Source organism: Mustela nivalis, assembly GCF_964662115.1.
Source record: "Mustela nivalis genome assembly, chromosome: 4".
In the NCBI taxonomy this organism is placed as follows: domain Eukaryota; kingdom Metazoa; phylum Chordata; class Mammalia; order Carnivora; family Mustelidae; genus Mustela; species Mustela nivalis.
In genome coordinates this window covers 48107219-48122114 of record NC_139023.1, presented here as the reverse complement: position 1 = coordinate 48122114, position 14896 = coordinate 48107219, and the positions used below count along the sequence as shown (strand labels likewise).

The window sequence follows — 14896 nt, the reverse complement described above, 5'->3', positions numbered from 1 at the left end:
AAAAATAAACCTATCAGTTTCAGTTCCTAACATCAACACTAAGTTTTCTTTTCTTATTAAGAAAAACCATATTCACTAAGGCTCAGTCTTTAAAAGCCTTCTATTCTGAGTGCCACTGTAGCCTTCAAAATGTCTCCATGATATATCCAAATTGATAGATTTGTGGCATATGGAACTTAAAAAACAACAACAATGGTAACTTGCACATGCAGTATGCTTAATTATTATAAACATGAGTCACAGGTAAATAAACATGGAAAACAAGCCAGGAAAAAACACAGTATAGTAATATTGATTTCTACATAGTAAGAGAACTTACTAAATTCATTTGAACTTCTGGATTTTCCAGATTTTCTACAATGGCCAAGGACTACTACTTCTGTAATCTCCTTGAAATTTTTAACTGGTGGTTAGGCTCAAGCATACAAAAATATGGTTAACACCTCATTCATAGCAGGAAATGCAAATTAAAAATTACTGAAATACCATTTTCACCAATCAGATTTGTAAAAATTCAAATTCCATAGTATAATCTTTTGGATCTACCTGTTCATGAAAAACAACCATTAGAAGCAGCCTAGAGTTCTATAACATGGACCCAGTAAACCACAGCTCATCCATTTTTAAAAATATCCTAGATATATTACTAACAAGACACTAGTGCTTACTGCTATGTATCTGGGGGTAGTGTGTAACTGGATATATGTGGAGATCATAGGTAAAGAGACTTTAGTTAGCTCTTCCATTTTTTAAAAACAGGATAATATTCACCCAATTCAAGACAATTACAAAACGAAACAAAGAAACAAACAAAAGATCAACAAAAATAAAACTGCCTCAGTGGTTCAAACCTCTATACTCAAGCAATGGAAAACAAAACTTGTACCTCCAAATTTGTACCACCCAAGAGTCAAAGTGGTCAGAAAGCATCATTCTGTCATACTTAACATTAACAAAACAGCACTGCTATTTTCCTCTAGACTCAGGAAAACAGACACTCCCACTGTGTATTACTAAAAAGTGCTAAACATTAAGTAGCTATTCTTCGGGAAGTTCTACCAGACAATGTAAAGGACTACTAGGATCAAATAAGCAACATTTAGTAAACATGAACATTAATATAGTATATACCATGGTATACAATAATAACTCACCTGTGTTGTTTTACCAGACCCAGTCTCACCAACCAGTACAAAGGACTGATGCCTAACCAGAATATCTGTAAACCTATCTTTGTATTCCCAAACAGGGAGCTGAAGCCGTTTCTTTAGAATATCATAGTAACGAGGAGTATGGGGTAGGTTGGTAAAAGGATTAATGCACTGTGGAAGTGATGTGTGTCCTGCATGTCCGGTGTGTGCTGAATGAGCAGAATGTGTCGAATGTGTTGAATGTGCAGAGTGGGTTGAGTGAGCTGAATGGGAAGCTTTTAAAGGTGGTAATCCAGCACTGATAAGCATAGCATTAGTCGAAGCTCGCAATTCCTTCTCCTTTTCTTTCTCCCTTTCCCGCTCTCTATCTCCTCTATCACGTTCTCGGTCTCGATCTTTAGACCGATCTTCACGATCCCGGTCACGATCTCGATCCTTCCTAAAAATAAAAATTTAGAATTCAGATTCTGAATTTTACGCAAAATGTTCTTGGCAGTGTTATAGTCACAACAGAAATATGCAACAACCAATAAACCAATACAAAACTCAATAACGAAAAAGACCTTATGGACATTGGGGTTGGTAGGGCTATGGTGAGTGCTGTGAAGTGTGTAAGCCTGATGATTCAGACCTGTATCCCTGGGGCAAATAATACATTATATGTTTATAAAAATAATTTTTAGAAAATAATGAAAAAGACCTTATAATCAAGAATTCTCCATGCCTCATCCATAAACATCTTTCCCTCTTTGATGAGACCTCAAGTTCTCTTAAGGAACAGTGTCTTTCCATACCTTTAACCACCAGCTGAGATAACGCCAAGTCTGAGAAATCAGACTTGATGGAGTAAAATCCCTGCCTACTTAGCAGAAGTTAAAGACTGAGGGCAAAGGTGGGGAAAAGGTAGGAATAAATAAAGCAAAAAGGATACATCACAATTTTCCCCAGATTTTCCTTCAAGTTACATGAAAAGGGATGTTCAAATTCAAAACGGCTTCTGGACACAAAGACAATTCTATTTCCCTAATGGTAATACAAATATGAGTTAATAAAAGACTGTAGGTGAGTTTGCTTTCGAGTTATGCTTCAGAGCACTTTTCCAGTTTTATTTACTAACCGTGTATTTGTCCTACAGAAAAACTAAAATTAAAACACTCTCATTCTTTTGTCTTCATTTGCACAACATCCTTAACAGCAACTGCAAAACTTTGTAAACCTATGTATACTTTGGACATTCGTCAAGTGAAATACAACCATTAAAAACAAGCTTCACTGAACAAAAGTTGTTATTTAAAATGCTAAAATTTTGCAGATGGCCACTGTATTAATTCTAGGTCAACTTTAAGTACTCAATGCTAGTATCCACTTCCAGTTACCACACACGATTCCTAATAAAATAATAATTTTTAAATAATCTGTTTATTTATTCTACTAATCCAGTTTACTTCAAATCAAATCCTACAGCAAACTTGCCACAAAGTATCTGGATCCAGACCTGAAATAGTGAGGCAAAACAGAGCTGTAAAGACAAGCCACTTAACAGGTCATTACTCCTTATTCATAAGTCACAGAAGACGTACAAATTTTCCATGCACCAATTATCAGTAGCCAAGTAGGAAAGACCATTCATTCTCTATGACAGCACATCAGAACAACAGAAAACCCTAGATAAAATACAGCTAAAATTCTAGAGCAGGCAGGAATTAGGTTGGTTCCCCAATTACAGAAATAGTAAGCAGACCAACTCTATTTTATTTTGTCCCTCCTTAAAATATAATTGTATTCCAGAGAAATTTAAAGAAAAGCTTTATTATGTATATAAACACATACACACACCTTTCACATGTATACTTTCATAGAGCCATATATACATACTTTTCATATAAATATAAAATACATATATAAAAAGTGATCCTTTCTCCCATCCCTCTGTTCACCTTCTACAGAATCACAGGACACATAAGCCATGACTGAAGCCTTTTATCCCATTTCACACAAAGAGAAAGGAAGTCAAAGGGGGTAAAAAATAAAAACCCAAAAGATAACATAATAAACACATAAAACCAGGTCTCAGAACTCACAACTTCCTGGGCTACCTTTGAAATATGCCATCAACCATCCTTTGTTTACCTCATTCTGCCGCTGGTCTAAAGTATCATTAATTATTTATATTGCCCCAAATGTGAATGACAAAGTTTCTAACAGGGTACAGAGAAATGTGCCCAGCAAAGTGAGAAGCACTGTAGCCATGAATGGTTCAAAGACCATGTATATTAAAGGTCACAGAACATAAAAGAACCCTTAAAGAACATCTGGCCTAAATGCAAAGGATTCATGTTTCTAGTACTCTAGGAGTGGGGTGGGACAGAAGACCATTACATGACCACCAAGAAACAATATGACAAAAATATAAGTTTTATAAACTTCTACACTCTTAGCACCAGGCACTTAACATATGAACCTAACCTTTCCAGAGTTATAAAATACAGGTAAGGGAGAGTGATCGACAAAGTAAATCATACCACAGTGCTTTGTTACGGTATCTATACAGATACATTTTTAAAGGGCCTACTTCACCAGAAACTTCATTACCAAAAATAACGACAGCAAAGGGAGCATAAAATACATCCTAAGGACACAAAGATTTAACTGCTGACTGAGAAATAGGGGCAAAAAGAGTAAAAAAGAAGCACTGAGATCACAGCTGTACAACCACTGGCAAGATGTAAGCCTCAACTTACTATCTGCAAAGAGATAAGTATTACTAAAATAGCCTGAGATTAAAATAAGAAAGCAAGAGGAAGGATGCAGAAACCAAATCCAATCATCTTGCCTATCACTCAAACTATTTACTTTCAATGTGGGAGGATAAAAATCAAAATACAGCTATGGAGGGCTCTCTCAAATCCATTACTTCATAAATAATGAATAGACCACCATGTATACGTTTTCTTTTCCTTTTTTTAAAGTTATTTATTCGAGAGAGAGAGATAGAGACAAAACAGTGGAACAAGCACTCTGGCTGAGCATAGAGCCCAACTCCGGACTGGATCCCACAACCCCTGACATCATCACCTGAGCCGAAATCGAGAGTCAGGGGCTTAACCCACTGAACCACCTGGGCAACCTGCCTATTTTCTTTTTTAAAACAGGCACTTTCATTATACAGGAGTTTTACTCTTAAAAAGATTTACTCATTGAGATATGATGCTTAAAAACTGACTAAAAAACAGTGCTTTATTGATCACACAGCCACAATCCTGGCAGGTAGACACAGTTATGACACAGTTTTTAAGCACGTTTCTTAACTATCTCAGCTCAATCTTGGCTCAGCATTGAAGCTAACTATATGACCACAGTTATTTCTTTCCTTGTCTATAAAATGTGGCTATTCACAGATCTTGTGCAGTACTTCAAGAATTAAGTCAGGGGCACCTGGGTGGCTCAGTGGGGTAAAGCCTCTGCCTTTGGCTCAGGTCATGATCTCAGGGTCCTGGGATAGAGCCCCGCATCCGGCTCTCTGTTCAGCAGGGAGCCTGCCTCCTCCTCTCTCTCTGCCTGCCTCTCTGACTACTTGTGATCTCTCTGTCTCTGTCAAGTAAATAAATTAAATCTTAAAAAAAAAAAAAAAAAAAAAAGAATTAAGTCAGTACATGTAACGTGCTTCAAGTTGTGCCTGGGACAGTGTAAATGCCTGATAAATATTGCGTATCACTGAAGGGTTTTTTTTTTTAATTACAATACCGCATTAAAATTCTACATGGAATAACAGGCACTACAGTACTGCTGATGAAGATGTAAAATATGGGGTTTTTTTCAAGATTTTATTTATTTTTTTGTCAGACAGAGAGCAAAAGAAAAGGAAGCATCAGGCAGAAGGAGAAGTAGGCTCCCCACTGTGCAAGGAGCCTGATGCAGGACTCCATCCCATCCATGACTCTGGAAGCATGACCTGAGCTGAAGGCAGCTGCTTAACCGACTGAGCCACCCAAGTTCCCAAAATCAGAATATTTTAAATACACACTGCTTTTTCTCTGGCAATTTCACTCCCAGAAATTTTCTGAAGGGTATTTTAAGTGTGTGCAAATACGTATACATAAGGATATCCTCCATCCCTTTCACTTGTAAAACAATAAAGACTGGGAAACTAAACACCAAAGAGGAGAAAACTGGGTAGATAAGTTACAACACCCCTTTATGAGTGGAATGTGATATAGCAAATGAAAAAGATAATGTACACCTATTCTAATTTGATACATTTCTTCGTAATTAAAAATCAAAGCACAGGGGCGCCTGGGTGGCTCAGTAGGTTAAGCCGCTGCCTTCGGCTCAGGTCATGATCTCAGGGTCCTGGGATCGAGTCCCGCATCGGGCTCTCTGCTCAGCAGGGGCCTGCTTCCTTCCCTTCCCCTCTCTCTGCCTGCCTCTCTACCTACTGTGATCTCTCTGTCAAATAAATAAATAAAATCTTTAAAATTTAAAAAAAAAAAATCAAAGCACAAAACAGCCCATATTGAAACATTTCATCTATATTAAATATTACAGTTTGTATTTGTGAATAAACATGCAAAGACTAAAAACAATGTTCATTGAGTGGTTCAAGATAAGGATGAAGATTTCAGGGAAATTTTTCTTTATTTATTCTTTCTTTATTTATTTAATTCTTTCTTTTCTTTATTTCTTTATGTATGAACATTTCTTGTATTCCCTGGGACAAATTACTTAACCTCACCTGTATCATAGGGCTGTAATGAAAAAGTGGTATATATATACAGCACCCAGAATAGTTTTGGGAGCACAGTATGTACTCTACATATGCTATATTTGTTTCACTTTTCCACAATTAAGGAAAAAAGCGCTTATTATTAGGAAGTACTCTCCAAAACAAACATAAAAATGGAAAGTGTCCTTACTTTCACAAAGTTTTCCAAAGGTCAGTTGTCTTTTTCTTAGTAATTTTATAAAGCAAAACTTGTGGGATGATGAAAAAGTAGAAATGTCAGTATGTAACAGAAACTTTCAACTTCTCTACCTGACCTCCAAACAAAAATACAGCAAGAATAAGAAATGCCATATAGTTTGGGACTTGAATCTAAATGAAATCTCCCACCAAATTACTTTCCTTTTCAGTACTGGGGAATGAACCAGCCATGCTCAGCAACAAAGTTCATAGGACTGGCAAGCTTCTCTCCCTCAGATAAAACCACTTGTTAACTACAAGGGTTTAAAACAAAAAACAAAAAACACCCCCCCTACTTCAAGACTGCATGGCAGGTAGGGAGAGGGTGGCTGGGTTATGGACATTCGGGAAGGTATGTGCAGTGTTGAGTGTTGTGAAGTATGTAAACCTGGTGATTCACAGACCTATACCCCCGGGGCCTAATAACACATTATATGTTAATTAAAAAAAAAAAAAAAAAAGACTGCATGGCAGTCAACAAAAGTGACTTTCAAAATTATCGAACTGGCGGCAGGGGGAGGGGAGAACCCAAGTACAAATGTAACCCATTGCTAAAGAATTGGTTGTATGAGAAATGATACAGAAATGTTTATACAAATTTCTCTCCAGAATTATCTCAGAACTTGGACTTGACTTCAAAGATGAACTCTCCTTTACCAACAGGCAGATACAATATAATATCCAAGAGAATCAAAAGGTCACCATCCTATACCTAAAAAGAAATCCTTAATTTACTAAGGCTGTTTTGCAAGAAAAAGGGAGCAATACACACACACACACAGCCAATGATCCCAAACACACAAATATGAATGCACGCACGCGCGCGCGTGTACACACACACACACACACACACACACGAATAAATGAATTCACTGCATTCCAGTGTCTTTTGTTCCAATCTGAACTCTTTTGAGAGACATCAGTTGCATCTTAGCCCGGTGACATGACTATTTTTACTCCCAGAAACCAAGAACCAAGTGTTCCCTACTTTACCAACCCATTACAAATGTCATTAAAATAGGCTGCACTGACTTAACTACAGCCATATTCTATGCTGTAATGGAAAAAAGCAAGAGGCTAAAAGTGAGAATGAAAAGATCAAGGTTCTACATCGAGCTGTACACTGTGTAAGGTTGCACAAGCCACCTTAACAACTCTGCATCTCCATTTGTCATCCCCTGAGCGGATGATGCTTATACTCTCCAAAGTAACTTTCAGCTCTAAAGGAGTCTTTAACCAAAAACGCTTAAGTTTTGCTGGGGGATGGGGAGGAGAAGACCCTAAAGAGAGAAAACTAATAACCTAAAAAGAAAGAAAACTAATGTCTAACATTGCAAACTAAAAATTTTACATGATTAAAATGTGATATACTTTTGCTTTCCACATTCAGTACAAAGTATTAAAAAGTACATCCTTCCCCAGGCTTACACTCCAGACACACATAGACACACTCAACATTGATACTGGAAACCAACAGAAATGAAAAACTTTGGGAGAACAAAAATTCATAGAACTTATATAGATAACGTGACACAGTGATTCCTTACATTCTTTACACACACACAATTAAATTATGGAAAGTATTTGGATATGCACACTTCTGTTTTCTGACCTGAACTACCCAAATAATTTTCTCAACTTCAGGAATGAAAACACACAACGGTCGAGAAGTGATTTTGATGAAATTGCTAGTAAATTGTTAAATTCCTCTGTAACTTTCAGGAAATGCTACGGGAAAGCAATCTGAAACACCAAGAGTCTAAGTGTTTCAACTCCCTAGCAATCTCCCCACGGGCGACATTTTCCTAAAACACTAAAGACATTTTTTGGAGAAGTGTCTGCATGTTTCCAAAGCTACTAATGAAGGAGTGGGGATATAAAACAAAAACTTCTTAAAGGGGGGAAAAATGCCTTCTAATTCCCATCCCACGACTGCCCAATAACCACTGTTTCAGCCAAAGCAGGAAATAAAGGAGATGGCGGGAGCGTAGGCAGAGAGCGGAAGTTTGCCTACTATCTACTTTGAAGTGTTTGAATGGACTGAAGCACAAGCTCTCCCGCCAAACTACAAATGCAGCGGCTCCAAACCACCAGCCCTCCAACCCATCAGCGGTGCTCCACGTTTTCCTTTCTCCCTGCAGGCCCTCTACTCTCCCTTCCCCGAGAACTCTCCCGGCACGCCTCACTCGACTCCCGCCACCCCCATCTCAACCTACACAAGAATCCACGCGCTTTCCTCACTTTCTAACCCCTTGCCTTTCTCCTTGGGGGGCACCCAGCCGCCCCCCAAAGACCTCTCCGCGATCGCTCCGCCGTAGAAGTAGCTGCTGCCCTCGGAAGCGAATACTCCCGCCGCGCCCTCCCCCACAGTCTCCCCGGCTCCAGACCTCACCCGGGAACCCAGACCACGAGGTGCGCGACTCCCTCCCGCCTGCTCCCCACGAAGTGACTCCGGCTCGGCTCCGAGAGGAGGTGCCCTCGTGGCCACACAGGCCTCTCCACCCTCCCGATTGGGCCGGGCGGCGGCCGCGCCACACATCTCCCCGCGCCCTTGCCCAGCCGAACACCGGGAGTGGCGCCGCTCTCCCCGACCCGCCGCTAGTGAGCCGAGCCCAGAGGGAAACAAAGGGTCGAGCTCCAAGGCCCGTGGCTAGGCCGATCCTGGCCCGCTCTCCTCCGGGACCCCAACAAAGCCCGAGCCGCTGCCTCGCGCCCCCGGCCTGGCTTACCCATCGGTCCCCGCACGCTTCTTGCCGGAGGGGTAATCCTCCCCCAAGTCCAACCGGTGCCGCTTGGACATCTTCGGACTTTGCGAGCGGGCGGTTACGAAAGAAGAAGAAAAAAAAAGAAGCTGGCGGCTGTATCGGTACAGTCGAGGGCAGCTACTTAACTCTGGAGGACCCCGACCCCTCCCCGCTACAACAGCCTACACCGTGCGGCCGGAACCAGGAGCTAAAATGGCGGCGGCGACGAGGGCTGGGCCTGCGCGCGCGCTTCCGCAGCGTGCTGTGCGTGCCGTGCGTGCATGCGTGCCTGGTGCGCGCACGCATCGGAGGCGGGAACGCCAGGCCCTTCCTGCCGCGGTCTCGTTGGCCCGCCCCGCTTCGGCTTCTAGGGCCTCTAACCCCTTGCTTGGCCTCTTAGCTTACGGTGTGGCTGTTCAGAGGGGTAATCCCCTATGGCTTTCTTTCCCCTCTGATTTAGGAAATTGAAAGAGAAGAAAGTCTAGTCCCAGTTACGAAAGTCTGTCCATCTCTGTTATCCTGGCTTCAGGGGAACCGGACACCATGAGAGGTTGAGAAACTGAGATCATAACAGCTAGATGGTAAGGTGCGGAGTCAGAATGGGAACCCAGTATTTTGTAACTCTCAATCTTGAACTTGCAGCCACTGACCTAGACCCTTTCAGTTATATTAAGGAAACTGAGGTGAGAAAATAGAAGGACTTGCCTTGATGCATTTTGCCCCTTTTTTTGCCCAGCAAGAATAACATACGTTCAACCTGTAGATGTTTTTTACTGGAAGAGAAAATTGGCAGTAAGGGCATAATTCGTTTTTTTTTTGTTTGTTTGTTTGTTTGTTTTTCTTTTTTCCTCTGTGTGACTGTAATGTGATTCCACAGTATTAACCCTACTTCTGACCTCAGTCTTACAGTAACACTGCAAGGTAGGTGTTATTCTATAAATGTGGACACTAAGGCTGAGAAAGGTAAGTCACGTTGCCACAGCAAACTGTTAGGGTTAAGTGACTCTTACAACTCTTGTGGATCTCTGCCCCCAGGGCATATCAGTTTCCCAGCTTAAGGGCTACTATTAAGTACTTTAAAATTTCAAAGAAATGATGAGGGGAAAGGTTAGAATTGTACCTGCAGAAGTGGCTCACTCAGGGACGCCTGGGTGGTTCAGTTGGTTAATTGTCCGCCTTTGGCTCAGGTCATGATCGCAGGGTCCTGGGATTGAGCCCCACATCTGGTTTCCTGCTCTGTGGGGAGTCTGCTTCTCCCTTTCCCTCTGCCCCTCCCCCCCCCCCCCCCCCCCCCCCGCTCATGCTCTCTCTCACTCTTTCAAATAAAATAAATAAAATCTTTAAGAAAAAAAAAATAATAAGTGCCTCACCCTAAGAGGCATCAGCCTGGCATAAAAGTGCAAGGAGACTTGGTAAAGGAGGAACTGAAATTAAAGTGGTGATGCTTTCTCCTTGGGCTTAGGGTATACCTAAAGAAAACAGTACTGTAATCTGAATGAAGTTGTAATCTGAATGAAGAAAAGCCATACTTACCAAAAGATAGTGGCCTTTCTAGAATCTATAATAAGGAGAACAAAGAGCCAAAATCTGCTAGAATGTTCACAGTGCTGGTGAAGAGGGGCAGAGTACTGTGCCTAGATAATCCACCCTAGATTTTCAGATAGAACTGTCTGTAGACTAGAGAAGAGCTGCCTACCAGGTCCCTACAGCTTTTTGGAAATGCCAAAGAATATTTCCTTTATACCATCTCTTTGTCCACTAGATAACCATCTGGTCTATCATTTATCTATGGCATAAAGTTATTCACCTAGAGAGAATGTCTTGTGCAGCTAACCAGCACCAGGTGTCCAGCCAGAGATGTCTTCCAACCTAAATTAATAAATAATCATGATAATAGCAAACACATATAAAGAACTTACTGGGTACCAGACACTGTTTCTTATATATTTTAACCTACCTGACCCTTACAACAACTTTGAGCTGGGTGCTATGAGTTAGACTCCTTCACAGGTGAAGAAAATGATGTACAAAACAGGGTAAGCACTGTGGTCAAAATGACCGTTTCCCAGATAGTCTTTGTGCATAAGTGCCATGCTGTGCTGCTGCTGATGATAAATAAAGATTCTCATTCCACACTGTTCTAGGGTTTGGTTACTGAGGATAAGTTCCACCAGTCTGGCAAACTTAATGTGAATTGATAACCTGAAGTTTGTCTGCTGTGCAAGGGGAGAACTCCTTTACGGAACTCTCCATGGACAAGTTAGGATTTGGAAGGTTTGCATCCAGCCCGATAACAGAGCCACACTATTAACTGCTACACTTTATCACTATTATCTATCTTAATTACTTCATTTACATAGTTGCTCAATGAGTATTTATTAAAGCTACATGTCAGGCATTAAGTTTAGTTCTGGGGATGCTGGAGAGGACAAAATAGCCATAGTTCCTGCCTTCATAACACTTATCAGAGGAAGAGAGGCGTTGAACAGCTAAATACAAAAAAAGCTATGTCATCTGTTATAGCTCTGATAAGTGTTAAAAGGGCCAGACCCTTTTAGTAAATGGTAAATACAGTCTTATAACTTGGCAAATTCCAAGGGTTTAGAAGTTACCTCTCAGGAACCAGGAACAGTATTATGTAACAGTGTGTCACAGCCCCCTTTTTTTTTTTTTTTTTTTTTGCTCTATGTGATCCTACTGTCCTTCCCTTCCACTGCTGTTGATCCTAAGTGTAATCCTTAGTAAACTTCCTGAACACTCATCTTTGCTTCTGTTTATTGTTCATGGAACCCAACTTAAAAGATTTGGTGCCAGGAATGGTCCAAGAAAGCAGACACTCTGATTGTATTTTGGGGTTAGCCATTGGTCACCGACCACAGTGAATCAGTGGTGATGTGTAGAACATAGCAACCACAAGAAAGCAGGTTAACTTAAAAGTTTCACCTGTGATGTAATGGGAAAGAGCATGTGGTTTATAATGAAAGAACATACTGTCAAAGAACAGGGGAAATGGTATCTGTAAGCACAAAGGATGTCGTGGCTACTACAAATGGAATTGATGCTAGGAAGAGCTAACAATGATTAGAGTGGTAGATCTACAATTCAAAGTGAAGTGCGAAAGCCAGAAGACCTTCTGGGAGCTTATGAAGAAGTTCTCATCTCTTGCAGTGGGAAGACAGAGAAAACGGGGAACTAATCCTGGACTTAAATAAACTCATGATGAGCTCAGAGCTCATACTGGCTCTCACAGTATGAGAGCCATGTGGAAACTTGCAAAGTCTAAACTCTCCATTTAGGAAGGGGTGATATGTCAAGGTCAAGGCCCTCATTGGGAAATAGCAGAACTGTGACACACTGGGATAGGGACATTTAGGTTCATATGCCCAAACAATCTGAAATCCCTAAATTCCCTTCAACCTGCTGAGCCCACCCAAATGCTCCACTCCACCCTATTAAAAGCTAGTGCTCCTTGCTTATAAATCAATGAGAGGCCTCCTCTCTGCGGGATAATAATGCACTTCTCTCAGGATACACTACATTCCCCCCACTGATTTGTTGGCAATAATTAAAGTGAAGTCACAACATATGATATTCCAGGGGCATCCTAGGGCCAATAATATTGGAAAGTGACCCTACCCCAAAGAAGCTGTAGGACCTAGCTCACAGGTACTTACCGGAGCCAGGAGATTATACATGGCAGCCACTATATTTAAGTGTAATTGCTATGTTAAGAGAGGAGAGAAGATAGAATCATATAAAATGCTCAGGGAAAACCAGAGAAGGCAGACAAAAAAAGAGGTGAAAAAAGAAAGAAAAAAACTATAATGAATAGAAAATAGTTACAAAATCAACCTAGATAAAAAAGAAAAATGACTTCCTCAAAAAAAAAAAAAATAATTGGGCAAAGGATTTGAATAGACATTTCTCCAAAGAAGACACACGGATGACTTATAAACACATGTAAAGATGCTCAACATCATTAATCATTAGGAAAATGCGAATTAATACCACAATGAAGAGCCATTTTTACACCCATTAGGAGGGCTATTATAATAAACAAAACAAGTATCGGCAAGGTTGTAGAGAAATTGGAACCCTGGTGCATTGCTGTTGGGAATGGGGTAGCCACTATGGGAAACAATATGGTGATTCCTCAAAACATTAAACATAGAATTACCATAGGATCCAGCCATTCTCTTCTGGGTATGTAACCAAAAGAACTGAAAGCAGGACTTGAATGGACATTTATATACTGATGTTTATAGCAGCATTATTCACAATAGTCAAAAGGTGAAAACAACCCAAATGTCCATTAATAGATGAATGGATAGAGAAACTGTGGTGTATACATACAGTGGAATATTATTTAACTTTAGTAAGAAATCATTTAGTAAGAAATGTACACATCTATGTGTACAACATAGATGAAACTTAAAGGCATTATGCTTAGTGAAACAAACCAGACACAAAAGGACATGTATTCTATCATTCTGCTCATATGAGGTACTTAAAATGATCAAATTTGTAAAGATGGGAAGTAGAATGGTGGTTGGCAAGGGCTGAGGAGAGGTAGAAATAGGGATTTCTTGTATAATGGTACAGGTTTTCTGTTTGAAATAGGGAAAAGTTCTAGAAACAAGTACATGCACATCAATGTGAATATACTTAATACCACTGAATTGCATACTAACAAATGGTTAAAATGGCAACCATTATGTTGTATATATTTTACCACATTATAAAGGAATGAGAGAAAGAAGGTCAAAATTGTGGCCTCCCTTCAAGATCTAAAAGATGGATGGGGGGTGCCTGGGTGTCTTAGTCATTAAGCATTTGCCTTTGGCTCAGGTCATGATTCCAGGGTCCTGGGATGGAGTCCTGCATCGGGCTCCCTATTAGGCGAGAAGCCTGCTTCTTCCTCCCCAACTCCCCTGCTTGTGTTCCCTCTCTCACTGTGTCTCTGTCAAATAAATAAAATCTTTAAAACAAACAAACAAATAAATAAAAATATATAAATAAGTAAATAAAATCAATAAGTACAATATGTAAATAAATATATATAAATTAAATATAAATAAATATAAAAGATGGATGGGTGATAATCTCTGTCATACCTCCATTTAATTTACTGATCAGGCCTCTGCCAAATCCAGATAAATATTGGAGAACGGCAACTGACTATCACAAACCTAACTAAATAGCATCCCCAATTTTAGCTGCTATGTCAGTTGTGTCATCTTTGCTAGAGCAGATTAGCATGGACTCCGGCTATGGTAAGCAGCAATGATCCAGCAAACTGACTCTTTCTATTCCCATCCAAAAAAAAAAAGAAACAATTCACATTCCTTTGGCGCATGCAACTGTCCATTTATAGATTTGCCCCAGTGCTATGTTAAAACTCTGCTACCCCTTGTTATAACATAGTCCAAAAGAGACATGAACCAGCTGGACCTCCCACAGAATATCACAGTGGTCTGGGAAATTGATGACATCATACTAGCTAGACCAAATAAACAACAACTAGGAGATTGGAGGCCTTGGTAATTCACATGCATTCTTGAGGGAGACAAACCTTAAAAGATTCAGAAGCAGGATGCCTGGGTGGCTCAGTTGGTTAAGCATCTGGCTCAGGTAATGATCTCAAGGTCATGATATCAGGGTCATGAGATTGAGCTGCATGTTAGGCTCCATGCTGGGCGTGGAGCTGCTTAAGATTCTCACTCTCTCACTGCCTCTTCCCCCTAAAAAAGACAGAGAGAGAGAGAGAGAGAGAGAGAGCGCCTTCCACATAAGTAACATTTTAGAGTCTAGTGATCTTCACTGTGTGGGGACATCTCTTCCTTGCCATCACGTGTAAGGAGCACAGTGCCTGCTAGGTAGGTCTCTTCAAGTTCTGGAAGCAATATATCCCCAAAAATACTGCTTCAATTCACATACTAGGTAACAACGCACATACCAGGATGCATTTTTTTTCAAGGGAGTGAAAAAGGACTGCCACAGGTCCAGGCTGGAGGGCAAACAGCTGGCCTCTTGGACCATAC

General features: G+C 40.5%; 1 protein-coding gene across 1 annotated transcript in view; it reads right to left on the bottom strand.

Moving 5' to 3' along the window:
- DHX15 (DEAH-box helicase 15) overlaps window positions 1-9303 on the bottom strand; it is a 57797-nt gene extending 48494 nt beyond the window's left edge. The window contains exons 1-2 of the mRNA XM_082727453.1: window positions 8841-9303; window positions 1155-1590 (exon numbers count right to left, since the gene is read on the bottom strand). Coding sequence (XP_082583579.1) covers window positions 1155-1590; window positions 8841-8911 — 507 coding nt within the window. The 5' untranslated portion in view covers window positions 8912-9303. The remainder of the gene's footprint in view (window positions 1-1154; window positions 1591-8840) is intronic.
- Window positions 9304-14896: the final 5593 nt, after the last annotated feature.